At 39.3% G+C, this 17,273-nt stretch overlaps 3 protein-coding genes across 7 annotated transcripts; all 3 read right to left on the bottom strand.

Annotated features, from left to right (window-relative positions):
* Positions 1-1,784: 1,784 nt before the first annotated feature.
* Positions 1,785-9,222, bottom strand: fblim1 (filamin binding LIM protein 1). 4 transcript variants are annotated; one of them, XM_067504438.1, is made up of 8 exons: positions 9,043-9,222; positions 6,384-6,744; positions 5,477-5,637; positions 4,203-4,296; positions 3,933-4,102; positions 3,566-3,744; positions 3,230-3,350; positions 1,785-3,123 (listed from the first exon to the last, which is right to left on the bottom strand). In XM_067504438.1, exons 1-8 carry the CDS (start codon positions 9,220-9,222, stop codon positions 3,013-3,015), a joined length of 1,377 nt encoding a protein of 458 aa, XP_067360539.1. In that variant the 3' UTR covers positions 1,785-3,012. The 4 variants fall into 4 exon arrangements, with proteins under 4 accessions (XP_067360539.1, XP_067360540.1, XP_067360541.1 ...); XM_067504439.1 differs by having other exon boundaries at positions 6,393-6,744; XM_067504440.1 differs by lacking the exon at positions 9,043-9,222 and adding an exon at positions 7,690-7,816.
* Positions 9,223-9,945: 723 nt separating this feature from the next.
* Positions 9,946-11,739, bottom strand: LOC137127455 (transmembrane protein 82-like). Its single transcript, XM_067504442.1, has 6 exons — positions 11,601-11,739; positions 11,435-11,507; positions 11,167-11,353; positions 10,634-11,051; positions 10,219-10,403; positions 9,946-10,110 (listed from the first exon to the last, which is right to left on the bottom strand). The coding sequence occupies exons 1-6, from the start codon at positions 11,680-11,682 to the stop codon at positions 10,021-10,023; spliced, it is 1,035 nt and encodes a 344-aa protein (XP_067360543.1). The 5' UTR covers positions 11,683-11,739; the 3' UTR covers positions 9,946-10,020.
* Positions 11,740-12,523: 784 nt separating this feature from the next.
* Positions 12,524-16,960, bottom strand: slc25a34 (solute carrier family 25 member 34). Of its 2 annotated transcripts, XM_067504443.1 has the most exons (7): positions 16,803-16,960; positions 15,725-16,325; positions 13,825-13,890; positions 13,172-13,324; positions 12,963-13,097; positions 12,836-12,874; positions 12,524-12,712 (listed from the first exon to the last, which is right to left on the bottom strand). In XM_067504443.1, the coding sequence occupies exons 2-7, from the start codon at positions 16,145-16,147 to the stop codon at positions 12,524-12,526; spliced, it is 1,005 nt and encodes a 334-aa protein (XP_067360544.1). In that variant the 5' UTR covers positions 16,148-16,325; positions 16,803-16,960. The 2 variants fall into 2 exon arrangements, with proteins under 2 accessions (XP_067360544.1, XP_067360545.1); XM_067504444.1 differs by lacking the exon at positions 12,836-12,874.
* Between the last annotated feature and the right edge of the window lie 313 nt (positions 16,961-17,273).

Genomic DNA, 17,273 nt, shown 5'->3' with positions numbered 1-17,273 from the left:
CGCGAGCTCGACAGGACCAGCGAGCAAGTACCCTACTAGTACTTCGGTCTGCACGTTAATCAATGTTATTGAGTTGATTAAGTCCCAATGGCATTAGGGATATCCCAGTCTTTCTAATCTGTCAGTACTGGATAAATTTAGAACTTATGTTCAATGATTTAGTAACAGCTGAAATATTTCTTCAAAGCAAAAAACAAAAGTTGACAAGGAGCCCAGTTTTTTTTTCTAATAATTGGATCTGTGTCGAAAGTCCAGCGACATGCAGAAAGCTTCTGGGGGGCAGGGACTCAGTATAAAGCAAATTTGAGCAGTTTTTCAGTGTTATAATTATTGATCATACATCTGTCCTCCTGGTAGTATTTCACACACTCTAATGAAATACTGTTTAGCTGTTTAAGAGGCCGTGGGCTACACAGCTGAAGACAGTAGTAATTTGCACAGATTATTTGTTGTGAGAACTGAATAAAAGGTTGAAAGATTCCAAATGTACTTTGGCATTACACACTGAATCTATACAAATATTTATGTATCAAGTGAGCAAGACAGTAAAAACAAGAAAGTCAAATGCCCCAGAGCATTGTTTAACGTTGGTGAATTTGGGAAAAGGGCAGAATCGTAAACTGCCACCCTCACATGTGTCTATCAGATTGAGGAAACTGTCAAGTGAAACATGTTTGCGCTTAGATCTCTAATCATATAAAACTATTTATAAAATAATACAATGTAGACATTGCTTTTGTGAAGGTTACAATGTATAAAACTTTCTGCAATTTTGCTTGTTGGTTGGTTTTTGAGTCTCTGTGCAAATAATATTATGCTATGTATATACATGGTATGTGCTCTGTTTTGGATGGAACTTCAAAGTAAATAGGGCCCAACAATAAAGTTTGACTAATGAATCTGCCCATGTTTTGAGGACTGTGCCTATCACAGACACATTGTCCATCCATCCATTATCTTTCACCTTTTAATCCTGTTCAGGGTCACAGCAGGCTGGAGCCTATCCCAGCTGACACTGGATGAGAGGTGGGCTACACCCTGGACAGGTCACCAGTCTATCTTAAGGTCAACACAGAGTGACACACACAGACAGGCAGACAAACCATTCGCACTCACATTGACATCTACAGACAATTTAGAGTCACCAATTGTACTAACATGCATGTCTTTGGAGTGTGGGAGGAAGCCCACTCAAGCACAGGGAGAACATGCTAATTCTAGCTGTGAGGTGGCAGTGCTAATAACTTTTGTTCTTGCATAAAAATTAAATGTAATGGCTATTGCATGTGAATCACATCTAGAATCTGTTGCCACCTGTATGGTTATTTGGCCTTTGTTAATTGTTCTTACCAATTACTTTGTAAGTAGATTATTGAAGCTGGAGGAAATGTTGGGATGCATTGAGCACAACAAATTAGTCTCCATCCTCCTAACATGACCCATTAAATAAAAATTAAAAAAAACATATATGTCCCACTAGTACACAGGTGTGGATTTGTCTCACTAGGCAGGTGTCATACAAGTGTCCAGATCAGCTGAAGTATTGATCAGTGGGAAACATAAAGCAACACATATAGTCATGTCAATGCTGTCATCTAGAAATTGTGTTTTGTATACAAATAATTTGCAGCAGCACATACATTGTGTAGGATATGCATTTGCAACTGGTGGAAAGATGCTATCCATCATTCAGCTATGCAATAGAGCATCTATTTGTGGTGATGATATTACAAGGTAACTGTGGCACAAGTAAGGAAGAATCAGTTACACAGCAACGTGATAAATAGATGAATATGACAAATTATTTATTCTATAAAAAATTTTAGTAAATGTTTTGATACACAGAAATATGAGTACACAAAAATATAATATAGCAATATTGCTATTGTAGTCTCAATTTTATGTGAATAGTGTTGAGGCAAAACACAATTGAGGCCCTGTGGTCCAGTGGAAGTCTTCATATAATTTCAATAAAAGAGAATGTAATCACAGCACCTTCAAGTTTTGGTCCATAATGTGCCCATCAGCCTCAGTTATTGTGCTCTGTTATAATTTGCATTATGTTGTAAAGGTTCTGTCAGTTTCCAGGTTTCTTACACTAACTACAAGTAAACAGGCAGAGTAAACATTCAGACCATCCTAACATTAATTATTCAAGCAGCTGTCAAAGTGTCTGCAGCTCCAAGCCAATCTGATATACTTAAGATCTACCCTGTAAAAAGCGAGTTTCAATTTGTATTCTATATTCAGGAAAACATAGCCATTTGTTTTGTTTTGCCAGTTACTCATCAATAATTTAATTTATAATTTGTGTGTTAAATTTACCAAATGCCTTTTATGTTGAAACTTGCCTTAAAGTAAAATATATTAGTTTACTTTTATAAAAAAAGTTGTTTTTTTTAATATAAACTTGTATTTTTTTATAGAAAGGGTGTATGTGTTCATGACAACGGGGGTCTGATGGCTGCACAAGGCTGTGGGATCGAATCTTAACCCACTAGGTGTGGCCCCACCCTGTCACCAAGGGCCACCTTGGTGCCGGTCCCGAGCCCGAATAAGATGGGAGGGTTGGAGCAGGAAGGCCATTCGGCGTAAAAACCCACGCCAAATCAACGTGTAGAACAAATTTCGCTGTGGCGACCCCTGAAGGGACAGGCCGAAAGTCGTTGAGATGTTTTGTGTTTGTGAAAACAATATACTGATTGAGATTTAAAAATTATTCAGAATAGTCTTGCTATATGTTTTTGCGAAATCTGTTGAATAAATATATTTTGCCCATTTTATAGAGTTAAGAGTGCAAATACATCATGTATATAAGAGGAAAATTTTTACAACGCATGATATACTGTAAAAATAACCATATTCTGGTGTTGTTCTGTTGGAAAACAAGATGCATGACATTTGTATCCTAGAGGATTATGTAAATGCACATGCACAGTCTCTCATCTCTTAAATCTTGGACTTGTGGCACTTCTCCATCAGTCGCAGTTTTACTGGGCAACGAGATCTGTGTTAGTGCTGGCCAGAAACCAGGTTCAGATGGCAAGATTTGCAAAGCATCTTCCCATCTAAAGGATAGCAGCCATGCTCATTTGGTTCAGGAGACAGCTGGATGAAACAGACCTGTGCAATATGAAAGATCTATTAACAGGTGGTGATTAATGTGTGTTTACAAATTTTTCAGCGTGTCTTTACAGTACACTGGTAAATTTACACACAGAACACCTACCTGGCATCTGTAGCAGTTCTCATGGTAGGAACGCCCGAGACATTCAACAGTGTAGCTGTCAGTACCATCCTCTTTGGGGATTATTAGCTGGTTACAGGTGCTACAATTCGGAGCATACTTCCTTTGTGGATAAAATAGTAGAGAAATATTAAATAGGGCAATTTAATTTGTGTAACATCTTTCATATATTTAGATATGAACATATTTTCCTACATGGTTAAGATATACATTATAATGACATTAAACACAATAAAAGAGCAAATAAAAGCAATCAAAACTAAATAATTTAAAATTCTAAATCTTTTCTTGTGCGGCCATTATATTAAATTCTCATACCTATAATAGTCCTGAAGGCAATACACTTCTCCAACTTCTCCCTGTGCAAAAGCTTGCTCTCCAATTTGCTGTTTACATGTTGTACAGGTGAAACAAGACAGATGGTATGCTCGCTCCAGTGCACGGATGACATGATCTGTGATAACTTCCCCACAAAACCAACAAAGTTCCAGACTAGCCTAAGACACACACACCAATGTTTAATTGAATACATTTCTGAGTCAAAAGACAATACCAATAGCCTCCACCATTTAACACCTTTAAATTTGTGCAAGTTGATTTTGAAAGGCCAGTGGAAGCTTGGAAGGTAAAGACAATTTGTGTAAAACATTGAACACAACCTGTAGAGAAAGTTGCTTAAGTCTACCTGGTAACAGTCTTCGCAGAGTGGGATTCCTGCCTTGTTGTAGTACTGTTTTCCAGCTAGAGGAATGTGACAAGATCTACACTGGAAGCACCCATCATGGTATGTCCTGTTTAGGGCTTCTATCACAGGCTCAGAAAGAGCCACGGGCTTCCGGCAGAAACCACACACCTCTGTATTGTACACAAACATAAAAAAGCCAAAGCAGGTTATGATAATATGTGGGCTGCCAACAGATTAAAGTGGTAAATGTGTAAGCAGCGATTGTGTTACCTCTACTGTTACTGCTCGTGTCTGGGCTCTTTCTATGCACCCCGTGGGATCGTTCATCTTGGTTTGACACACTAGCTGGTGTCTTTGTTTCCACCTTAAATTTAAAGCACATTGTTAAGGTAATAGGAAACTTTCAACAGAAAAAAACTTTTCAGTTGAGTTTAGCCTCATAATGTGAACCACAGCATTTAGCATTAAGGCTAAGAGTGGCTGTGAAGGTAAAAGGTTACAACTTAAAATTCATCCAAAAAAATCAACACTGTGGTTTACCAATATGCCAATATGCAATAATTTTCAAAATGTGTCAGGTTTTATGGGCACTGAAATTTTGTTTCACTCTCCCTTTTTTCTGTTGCCTTTTTAAACAACTTGCTCCAGACATCTCAAATACTGCTTTTACTTTTGTATTTTGACAATAAATTTTATAGAAACACAGGGATTGTGTATCCTTTTTTATAGGATTAAATGGGTAATTTTTGTGCTTGAAAAAAAAGAAAAGAAATAAGAAAGGCAAATCATAGACACTTTTTCAAGCTCTATTATTATTATAAGATATATAGGGATGAAATGAAACACAGTGTCAAATCAATTTCTAGATTCTCTATATTTAACATGTAAATTGCAAATAAAACCTCATAAAACTTTTAAAAATGGATAGGGATAACTAAGTTTGCAGAAATAAAATGTGGTGCCTTTTAAAGAATTCACTGTTTGGGGTAGTCCAGATATCAAATACAACGAAAACATGCAAACTACAGTATAAATTGTGGGAAACATTGTTATATGTACTCAAAAAAGATTGCTGTCAAACAGGGAAACTCTAATTTATCTTTGAAACTTAGCCACCCTTTCCTTATTTGTAGTTTCAATCTTTGTACACAGAGATGGGTCAGTAATTATGGGAACAAAATATTTTTGCAAAACAAAATCAACAATTTGGAAAAAGTTATTTGTTAAAGGAAAATATGTGCACTTTATAGTTTGTTTGACTACAAAGCTGTATCTAAAAGACAGCTGTTGTACCACCATGAAGAGTGTTTTCCAGATTATTTTTTACAACCACTGTTGAACATAATACAGTATCTGTAAAAGTTGTGGAAAGTTGTCATCCTTCACTGTGGGAAAAAATGGCTTGTTTTCTTTAAGTCAAAGCTAAGGAAGGAACATTGGGTTTTAAAAAACAGTAAAACAGTAAAAAAAAAATACCATATGAAGATATGGGTGATACAAAGGTGACTGACTCTGAGTGACATAGTAAAAGAAGTCAAGCATACTTCTCTGTTGTAAAGTGGCTGCTGGCCTGGGGTCAGAGGGTAGGAGAGCGCTGTCTGGGCAGGAGGAGGAGGTGGACATGCTGGTTCTTCAAAGAGCACTCTTCCCAGAGATGAAGGCCGCGCAGCAGAGGGAGGCAGTGGAGGAGGGGAAGGGAAGAGTTCTGTTTGGCAAGAAAAGGTTTGTTTCAAGTAGAAATCTACCCAAAAAAATCCTTTACACTAGCTTTTTCTGTGAAAGAACTGAACTTTTTCCTAAGATGCTTTGTTTTGCAGTTCTTTTACAACTCATGTATAGTTGAGCTAAAATTACTGCACTTCTTAAATCAGGAATGCAGATTCAATTAAATTTACTAACTGTTCTTTAGATAACACTTTAGAGTTTCCAACCTAGTAACATACAGTAAAATCCCAAATCCTGGTTAGTCATATTTCCAGTTTTAAGAATACTATAATGATTTAGCATTGCACATTTATAACATGGTTTACTCATCAATTAATGTCTAAATGTCTAAATTACTGACATCATTAACACATTCTCTTCGATGTAATGCAGCTCCACTGGAGCCCAACAGGGTTTCTACAACTTTTTCCACACATGGAGTAGTATTCACCAAGACCAGCAGACTTTTACATTGTTATTTCAGTGCAGTTCCTAATCAGAATGACGAGCAGAAAAGCCATAAAACCTGATCCATATCTGAGGGGCCTGAAAAAAAGCCCTTTCTTTTTGGGATATATAAATCGATATCACATGACCTCAACGAGTACTTTAAAAACTGATTTCTGAAACATGATAAAACTCCATCCATAGAGTGTGAGGTAAATTTCTCAAGATATTTTAGGAGTTTTATCAAGTGCACTGCTGTACATTAAATTCAAGATGAAATAAAAATGTAGTTTTGGATACCTGCACCACCTCTGTTTTTTTCTTGTTGCTTTCCTCTGTTGGATCGAGGCTGGGCAGGTTTAGGACACTGAGGGTCTGAGGCTCGGGCCAGGGCCCCTGTGTGTTTCCAATCTTTGGGGTCTACACTGCCGTAAGAATCAGATGGTGAGTGGTTATCTTTCTTATGACCGGAGGCATGGGTGCTGTCACTTGGGCCGACTCGCATCGCAGTGTGCTGTTTTTCTCCTGCTGGGTCACTGTGAGCTTGGAGGGTAGGCTGCTGCTGTGTCACAGTGGCTCGGTAAGGAGACGCCAGAGTGATGAAGACAGAGGACACCATCCTTTTTGGTGAAGCTGCTGTTGCCATGACTGTTTTACAGTCCTGTTTAAAATGACAATCATAGGATCAAAAATCTTACTTTAATCCTTTGAAAGAACTAAGGATATAAAAACATAGCAAATATTACATTCTATTACTACCACCTCAATCATGTTTTTACACAGCCTTTCAGTCAATATTGTCGTGTGGTAGCTAACTTTAGAGGTAAATTCACACAGTCACAGTTCTCATTATCCATAATGAGATCCGTCCCCCCCGCACACACACACACACACAAATTCTACTGTTCTCTACCTGTTAGACCATTTGTTGTGAGGGCAGCTCTGTCTTTTCTTCTTTCGCAGAACTTCTAGTTTGTTTTACCTCCTGTAAGCCTTGTCCAGAATTTACTCCGGCAGTGAGGACAACTATCTGCAGAAAGCCACTCCTTTTCCTTCTCTAACTCCCTCCCGAGTTCTGTGGACTGTTGACCCCTCCTCCTTGTCTGGCTGAATGACAATACCACCTCCCTCCCAACCGTAAAAGGTGAACTGTTAATCTCAGGCAGTAAAAAACATGACACATTCATACTCTATGAAAACTTGGCAGGCAGGCACATACACTAGCATGCACGTAGACACACACTCATACTAAGTCATGCAACTGTTGTGCAATCTTTGCCAGAGTACACAGTCAGACGTTTTGCAGCTGCAATACACAGTATCATAAAGTTTCTCAAAAGGATTTCACCCTAAATAGACAAGTGCAGACACACATCCACCTCCCACTTCTATATCTTTAGTATGCCAGCAGGATGTGACTGTACCTGCCTTTTCTAGCAGCTCTCTTGCTAAAACTGTCCTCTTTCTCTTTCCTGTGCAGCTCTGCCTTATTGTTCTGTCAGCTTTATTTTCCCTACCTCCCTCATTGAGTCTGCCTCCTTTTTTCTTCTCCCTCTTTTCCTTTTCCCTTCCCCCACTACATTATATCACTTTAGCCTTGACTCACCATCAGTGTCTCATGACATTTCTTCCTTTTGTGCTTTACAGACATCCAGAGCAGAACTCCTTGTCTGATTGTGTGTAGTGGACTACATCTCCACTCCTGCTGAAGCTTTTCTGTTCAACTTGACAGCAGCAGCAGAATTGCAGTGCAGTGAATCAGGGCATTGTGCAATAGGAGATGTTGATATATCAGGAGAGGGGGAACAGTGAGTGATGTCTGCGAGAGCTATGAAAAAGGTGCTTTGTTGTGCGTGCAGCTCTCCTTTAAGCAGTATCAGCTCTGCTGATCAGCAAATATTGCGGTTAGTTTTTGGAGCCAGCCCACTTCTACTCCTTTCCTAAAACTGAAAGACGAGGATGGTATGAAAAACTTTATGTTGAGTAATGAGAAGAGTTAGGTGGGAATGTATGAGAGAGGGTTAACAGGAGGTGGAGATAAAGAGAGTGATGGGGGTCTCTGTTGTTTCAGCTCTGTGGAAAGGAATGCTGCAGTGATGTCACAGCTGCAGGAGGGGGCATGCCTACTAATGACACAATCCCCAGATCTCCACACTCTGCTCCCCCAACAGCCCAAATCCTCATTAAACCCTCTGAACCTCTTCAGTGCTTCTAACAGCACAACTTTTCAGTTTCCTCACAAAAATAACAATACTTTATTAAAGTTCATTCTTTAATTTTTAACTGTTTAGTGGATGTGCAGGACAACAATGGAAAGAGAATGAAATGAATAAAGGGAAAGGGAACAGGAAGAAACACAGCAGATAGGAAAAACAACAATTACATGTCCACATTTACACTTGCTGCTGATTTCCTAGTTATAAAAAATCTGCAGTGACGGACAAAGTTTACCCTAATATTCCGTAACTTTGCTGAACATTGCCCAAGTAAAAGTAAAAAAGTAGCTTTTTTCCAAAAGTAACAGTGGAAGAAGTACTTCAGCAATAAAATTGTATGATTTGAGAGAAAGATTGAAATTGCTACTAAACTTTGCGACACAAACAAAGATAATCAGCCTTTTAGGCGCTACTACATTTCCCATTATACAGCTGGACAATGTCTTTCATTAGACTCCCCTGACACCTACATGCCTGCTTCTTTAAAACTGCACACATTTTAAAGTGTGAACTAATAACAAATTGTGAGTTCCTTCTCCTTGAATAAATATTCATCAATTATTTCCAGCTATTATTCATAAAGGAAGCATTTCTCATAATCTGCATCCATCCATTATCTGTAATTGCTTATCCTGTTCAGTGTTGGTAAATGGCCGCTTACATAGCATTTTTATGCAGTGCTGCTTATAATCATCTGATTCACTCACGCAACAATGACAGTGGCTGCCATGCAAGGTGCTCACCTGACCCACCAGGGGCAACTTGGAGTCTTGCCCAAAGACACATTGAGATGTAGCCAGGAGGGACCGGGAATCGAACCACTGACCCTGGAGTCTGTAGACAATTGCCTTACCAACTGAACTACAGGGTTGTGGAGGGCTGGAGCCTATCTCAGCTGTCATTGAAGGAGAGGCAGGGTACATCCTGGACAGGTCACCAGTCTATCTTAGAGCTAACACAAAGATACACACACAGGCAAACATTCATGCGGACTTTCACACACACGAACAATTTCACTAATTGACCTAACATGCATGTCTTTGGATTGTGGGAGGAAGCCAGAGTACTTAGAGGACACCCATGCAGCGATGGGGAGAACATGCCAACTCCATACAGAAAGACATCAGACAGCTGGTTGACTGGTGAACTTCTAGCTGGGAGGCAGCAGCACTAATTACTCCACCACCATGCTGCACTCCTCATGATCCAGTTAAGCCAATGCAAAACGCATCTTTAATAGGAATCTCAAATTTAGTAGTGAGGGCTGGAAGTAAATACTTTACACCCTGAACCATACTTGTTCAGGGTATAACTTGACTTTTATAGTCCTAACCTTTTTACACTGTATACCTTCCATTACTTCCTGCTGATCTGTATTAGTATTAACATAACAGTATTACATTAGTACTGTACTGATACACAGTATTGAGTTTATCTCTTTTACATTTGTGCCTCCTTTGCAAAAAGTATATTAACATAGCAAACTTAAATATTTCAATAATTAACACTTGCTGATGCTACTAATATTCTGAGCGAGTATGTGTTGAGTTAATATCAGAAAAAAAGCAGCAGCTGTGATGTGGTGTATAATCCAATCTTTCCTCCATTTAAAGACAGCTGTGATATTCAGTAACAGGCAATAACAGTGAGGCCTCAATAATCATTTTATTGATGATACCCTTGAATCTTACAATTTTTTTAGGTAGACTTCAGGTGCACTATCAACTGTCATCTGCTGGCAATTTCCTTGTGTGTTCCTGTGCTTTGTGACTGGAGTTTTGTTTATTACTCGAGCCAAACACTTCTTCATCCTAAAAATTAAGCATAAAAGTGAATGTCATGTATTGACAATTAAAAGTTATATAATGAATCAAAAAATACGGAATTTATTAATAAAATCCCAGATTTTTCATACAGACCTCTAACACATCTTCCAGCAGGTCTTGAGAAGGCAGCAGACACACGGTTTCCCCCAGGAAAGTGATGAGGACGTGGAGGACATCAGACCAGTCACCCACTGTCAGCATGAGAACTAGCAAGGCTCCCAGTCGCCGGAATGCAGTGTGCAAGAGGGCATCTGTGCTGGCCTGATGTTGCTGATTCTCTGCATAAAATGAAAAAAGTTGTGTTTAATAAACATTGTTTCATAGTTGTTAGTGATGCACTTGTTTTCCTACTGGAATATGTATTACCTAGTTTGTGTGTTAGTGTTGCAATAACTTTTGCAACATGTCACTAATTATGTTGGCTGCTATATCTTGTTTTGTCACCATTCATGGCAGGCCAAACTAATTTAAAAGTTATAATTTTCTACATAACTGCGCTGACCATCACCTGGAACATAGACCACCAGCGTAGTGTAGCAGAGAGTAAGAGGAATCCAAAACCTTAGAGCTTCCTTCTGGACCAGGAAGTGGTCGTAAACTGTAGCGGTGGCAGCCACAGTTGCTAGAGCAAATGCCAAGACAACCACTCTTTGCAATGAAGCCATTATGTTGTGTCCAGAGGTCAGGAGGCTGATGCATTTCCCACAATACCGCTCTGTGCTATGCAGTGGGTAGAGTTTCGCCACATGGCTCCACAGACTGTGACTGATGCTTGCCAGTGCCCAGCTCAGAGCAGCTGCCAGAAACAAGCTGAGGGAACTATGTGGAGCCCCCTGATGGAGGAAGACCAGAGTACAGGTCAGACCACAACCCAGGGAAAACTGGCACTGGATCATGAGGAGGTCTGGGCTTCTGTTATAAGCATCCTAAAGGGAATAGGATATGGGAACAAATATGCTAAACACAAATACTTTGAACAGATGTAAAATAAAACAATTAATGTTAAATCTGATGGTCTGGTCACATATTTGAGGACCTCACCAGTCCTGCTGATGTCCAGGTGGAAACAGCTCTGACAGTAAACTCCAGCACTATGAGAGAACAAACCCTTGATCCCACCAAAGACAGGAGGACAGTCAGGAACCAGAACTGGAGTGCTGCTCTCCAGCTAACTGTCAAAAAACTTCTTGGTGAGGATGACCTCTGCTTAGTTTCTGATTCAGAATTACTGTGTGGAGGGGAAATTAGAGAGTAACACTACTGCTCCTGAAAGTTTGATAATTGTTGTATTTTTTAGGCACAAACTTACTTGCAAGTTTCAATGAAGTAATAAACTCTCAACAAGTTGCATAGCACTGATATTCCACATGCACCCACAAGACCTTTGAAACAAAAAAGGTAAGTAAAAGGTATGTAAAAACTATGTAAAAAGAGCTTTTTATTCCACAAAGTAAGAAAAACACAAGTTATCTGACCTTGAAGAAAGCTCTCGAGTGGGTTTGAACCAAAAGCCGTCCATTCAGAACTTCCCAGGATCCAAGGAAAGAGAAAAATCATTTTAGGCCTTCAAGGTGACACACACAAAGCATTAATCCCTCAATCTTGCTACCGCCAAATGAAGAGCAAGTTAGTCTATGCCAAATTCCTGTGATCCAAACCTTTGGTAAAAGTTTGGTAAATGTGAAGGTTCACAATGGCTTAGCTTCTTCAATTCTGACGGATCCTCATCCTTTAGTTCCAAGGGTCAAATGAGATTTGACTGTGGCTGTCCATCTAATCAATTTCCTGATGAAAGAGACTAAAAGTCCTCTCAAAAGGATAATTAGGTTTACAGAGTAGTCAGACAACATTTAACTGAATCAAAGTAAAATCACACAATGCTTACAATGCTTCTTAAATATTGTGTATTTCAAAGATGCAGAGCTTTTGCCACAGAGGATACAAAAAAAAATTCTAGCAAATGTATGTCTTTACACAACTGACCATGAAAAGACCACTGGAGACACATTGTATTATAAACGTGGAAAACTGTTTGCAACCCATTTCCCAAAGAGACATACTTTTAAATTCATCATTTGAAGTATTTTAAGATAAAACCTGACAGTTGATTAAAATGTCTGTGCAAATTGTGTCCATCATTATCAAGTCCTCCTGGGACAGAAAGAGTCTTAAAATAACATTTTGGAACATACACTTTGGAAAATACAAGCGCAGCTGTAGCTTAGTTGGTTGTCCAAGTCCCACAGGGTCAGTGGTTCGATCCTAGATACCGGCTACGTGTCGAAGTGTCCTTGGGCAAGACACTGAACTGCAAGTTGCTCCTGGTGGGTCAGGTGAGCACCTGGCATGGCAGCCACCACCATCGGTGTGAGTGTGTGTGAATGGGTGAATTGAAACTTCAGTTACTTTCCTGGCTTTGTTTGTCCTTTATTGCCTGTTGCCTCATCAGATCCCAGAACAGCATGCTGAGCACTGTGTGTGGGGCCAAGCGCAGGAAGACAGGACCCATACCTTTATACAACCCCAGTGGGCCCTCAGCTCGCCACACCTTTAGCACACAGTCTGAAAAGCCCTGGTACAGTTGTCCCTGAAAGAAAAAAGGAAATCACTAAGTCTCCATTGCTATTGGTTCATTAATTTTCTATTAACTCATTATTAATTTTAGACAGAAAATGTAATATTTATTACATTAGGACAGATTTAAACTCACTCTTTGAAACTCATCCACTGGCTGGTTGTGTCTCCATTGCTATTGGTTCATTAATTTTCTATTAACTCATTATTAATTTTAGACAGAAAATGTAATATTTATTACATTAGGACAGATTTAAACTCACTCTTTGAAACTCATCCACTGGCTGGTTGTAGAGCCTCGTACTAATAACATCAAAAGGCGTCATGCTGATGGCCACAGCAACACCACTGATCATGGCAGCTATCAAAGCCGTGAGCCTGCTGTTTGGACTAAACCACTGCAAGGAAAGAAAGACAGCGATTGTTTAGTTTCATGTGCTGTCTAAAAATATGGGCTGTTTAAAACATCTACCTGGGAATGTGACACCCAGTTCTTGGCTGTGGTGAAAGTTGCCAGTTGAGCAGCTGATCCCACCATGACTCGAGGCACAGCCCCGTTCACACCCCTCCAAAGACCAATCAAACCCTCTCTTCTATAGATTGTAACAAAGGCATCAGAGACCCCCTGAAAGAGAAGGAAACAAACGCAGAACTCTGTTTTTGCTTGTCTATTGTCATTAAAATAAGTTACACACATAGGCACAAGGCATCCCATTATAGCAGCCATTTGTTTGTTTAAAGGTATGTTTATGGCAATGACACCACTGGGTCTTGTGCTTTATTTTTTCATTTCATTGTGGAACACATAAAATATACAAGTTATATGCTTAAAAAACTAATAGCTCAAACAATAGTATTGCCATGTTCTGCAACTTTGCTCTCATGTTAGAGGTCAACTTGTGGTGCCCAGAGTTTCCAAACGTAGAATGGGACGCAAAACCTTTAGCTATCAAGCTCCTCTCTAAGGAGTAAAGTACCTTGAGATGATTTTTTTGCTATGAAATGATTGTATGAATAAGATTAAAAGAGTTAGAAAGAGAGAGAAATACTAAACTTATTACTTAAATACATTTGTAATAGGTATAGTAAACATAGTGAGAGTTACATTGAATGTATTCTTCTTACCAGATGGTTATGCTGATGACCTACTGCTATAGCTTCCACAGTTTGAGCCTGCAGATGTGTCTTAATCTATGGAGAAACCAGCACATATAGTTTTAATGTGCATTCATTTTATACAACAGGGTTTTGTAAATACTTTGCCAAAAATGAATCCAAGCACAAGTAAAACCAGACTTGTCACTAAGTTGTATAACCAGAGTTACATGCCAGCTTTATTAAATAATTACAGGCGATTTTGTGCATGTTCACAAGGTATCAGTTAAGCAACATGCTCTTTGTCAGAAACTAATCAGTGATTCATTTGCACAACACATATTGATCAAACTCTCTAATCCACATTTCTTTCCTCCTTCCTTTATTTATGACCAGTTTACTGAACAAGGAGCCAAGATACTGTATATTTTTGGAAGCAGTGGGTATGCTGTAGGTTGGAGCAATGTGCAGCATATATTTAGAGACCCAAATGTAGACACACCATTACACAATATTGCCATGACCATGAAAAAGATAAAATTATTTAAAATGTATTGACATTTACGCAGAAAAACAACAGCTGTACACCTGTTCTGTAAAAAAAGGGACATCCAGAGGAAATTCATGAAAGCATGCAGTAAATCAAGATGCTGATATGCAAGGTTTGTGTTAAGGTGAAAAGATGATTAGTAAATAAACTTTGCACCTGGTTTTATAGAAGTACAATAAAGCTGTCTATCTTGAAAACCCTGAATGTTTGTGGATGGCGTGGGGACAGGGGTGTGGGAAAGTGATATATTACAGCTGTACTTGTCCAAATAAACAAGACACCATTTGACTTATCAAACTACATGTTGTCCATGACCCCTATCCACCAAACACACCCATGTAATATAAGTTTGTCTCAAGAGATCTCATACTGCATAAAAATACATTTATATGTAGAGATGCCTTTGAAACTGAGCTGGTGTGCCCTTGTGTACTGGCAGGCCAAATGCTGTTGGTTTGGAAGTCCACGTTTGAGCTTTGCTATTTGTGCCTTTGATTTCTAAAAAGTGTGACATTCTTAATATTTTATTACCCTGTATGGGAAGTGTCAGTACAACTTGACTGAGAGTGACCAAACTGGTTCTATTAAGAGTTTGTTCTAAAGGAAACATCCAATAGATGCAAACTGTTTTTTGTATATAGTAGATGATGTTCGTTTGTGTATGTGTGCTGCGCTGAAACTTTTTGCGTATTGTATTTTCTTTTTGAGTCACAAGACAATTAAATATCATAAACACATGTCAGTTGTTTGACTGTTAATTAACGTATCTGGTTTTATTTAACATGTGTAAGGAGTGTAAGATGCTGAGTCTGTGTAACCTTATCACACGATTGACTGTTAGTAGTACAAAGGGTTACTGTTTCCTAATAGGTTGTGTTTTTGACCACACACAAAGTAAGAGATACTGTACAACAGACACCAATGTAACTTCAGTGGCTGACACAGTGGCTGATTTAAGTATCTACAGAGAAGAGGAGTCAAGGAGAATCTTAATCCAAAAATCCAAATTACCTACAAACAGAGTAACTATTTATACCAAATGTAACTTTTAAAGTTCCCGTAATTTATTTTTGTTAACAGGTATTTTGTAATGTAATGTGTTTGCGATATGCATCATGGTACTACAAGACAAATACCAGGGTAGGAATTAGGAAAACAAAATGGCTACTACACAAAGCTTTTTTTCTGCAATCATTACGCCTTTGTTGCCAAATTCTGTAAAGTTTTACATCTTCTGACTTCTAAAAACTAAAAAGTCACGTAATTAAAATTCCAACTCACCGACACGGTGAGGCGCTAGTTGGATAAGTTAAAACTAAACTAAAACTAAAACTTATGACTGTAGTGACAACACTATTCAGAAAAAACTTTTTAACTTACTAGGTAAGCAGGTGAGGCAATGAGGGCACCCAGCGCCCCAGCCCCTGCCCCTGCCACCAGACTCCCCCCGGGGAACAAGGTGATACCCAGTGTTTCGCAATAGGAGTAGGAGCCAAGCCTCACACCATTCATCACACCTTGGTAGATCAGCCCGACTGAGAGGCCCTTCTGCAGACCCCGGAGCCCATCTGTGCGGCCCACCACCCAAAGGGCCTGCAGGACTCCTCGGTAGTGCCTCTGGTAGGATCCCTGTGCTCGCAGCTCTCCCTGGAGCTGTAGGCGGGTCTTCACAACCTCCAAAGGATTGGTGAACACACAGGCTGCACAGCAGGCAAGAGCGCCAAGTGCGAAGTCTAGAGGAGGCCAGACAGCTGGAGGGGGAGGCGAGGGGCTGAGTATACCACAGGGGACAGTGGATGCCATCCTGTGCAAAGGCTTGGCACCAAGAACAGACTTTGTGGGTGATGTTTTCAGCAGCTGGTCAAATCATTTAAAATCCATTATACACGTCTTTCATGACTCTGCACGTCAGTGCACTGCTCGAGTGTTTGTGACTTTTATTTGCTCCCATGACTGTCAGTCTGTGCAGAACAGGCACCATCTGCAAGAGAATATATTCATATTTAAGCAAATGAATTGTGATGCTGCAATGGGTAATATCAGGATGAAGATTATTCATACACCCAGAGAATAGCCAAAGGGAATCCTTTGTTCTTTTTTGTACATCTCTATGTACTTGATACATACATTAGAAAAATGGCAGGTTTCAGGAAATGTAAGTCTGTGAACTGTCAGCACATAGGAATTTAACACTAAACCTAACATACAAAAACAGACAGCTTGATTTAACAGTAAAGAAAACATTAAGGGACGCATCCTAGGAAGCAAGCAACTTTAGACACAAGATCAAGTGAAACAAAGAAGTCAAACACCAATTCACTCAAACAATCCAACATACAACTACACAAACTTGCACAGTACCATAGACAAACTCACTCAAATAGAATTATCCTTTCAAGTGCCTTGTGAAAAGTTGTACAATATCTTTAAAAAATGGGGGCTTCATTCAGAAACTCACTATGTCCGCTGGTGTTGTGCACCTCCATTCTTCCACTCCGATCTGTTACTGTGAATGTGTCCTCATTGTCAAAGGCTCCTCCTACTGACTCGAGTCATAACCAATAGTGTCAGTACTCTCTGTCATCTCACCATATCCCTGAATATGCACGAATCACATAGCTCTGCTCTGCACCAGCCCTGCTCTGATCCTATAGCATCTCTCTGGGTAAAAGGTTATCGTTGGTATGAGAAGGGGTTGGGTGGAGTGTCTGATGCAAAGGAGGGCAGGCTCTAAATCTAGAAATAAGTGTAAAAACAACGTTAATCTGCCATTGAGAGTATGTATAATCTCAGCAACACAACAAACATAGGTTTCGTTTTACTTCTGCAACATATAATTACATTTTAAAATGTCTGACAAGTAAAATAGTTTTGGAGAAAAATTGACCATAAAAATAAATTGTGAAAATATGGGAAATAATGTGGTTGA

The sequence above is a fragment of the Channa argus genome, chromosome 5 (genome assembly GCF_033026475.1).
Source record: "Channa argus isolate prfri chromosome 5, Channa argus male v1.0, whole genome shotgun sequence".
In the NCBI taxonomy this organism is placed as follows: Eukaryota; Metazoa; Chordata; class Actinopteri; order Anabantiformes; family Channidae; genus Channa; species Channa argus.
This window is presented reverse-complemented; position numbering and strand designations above follow the sequence as displayed.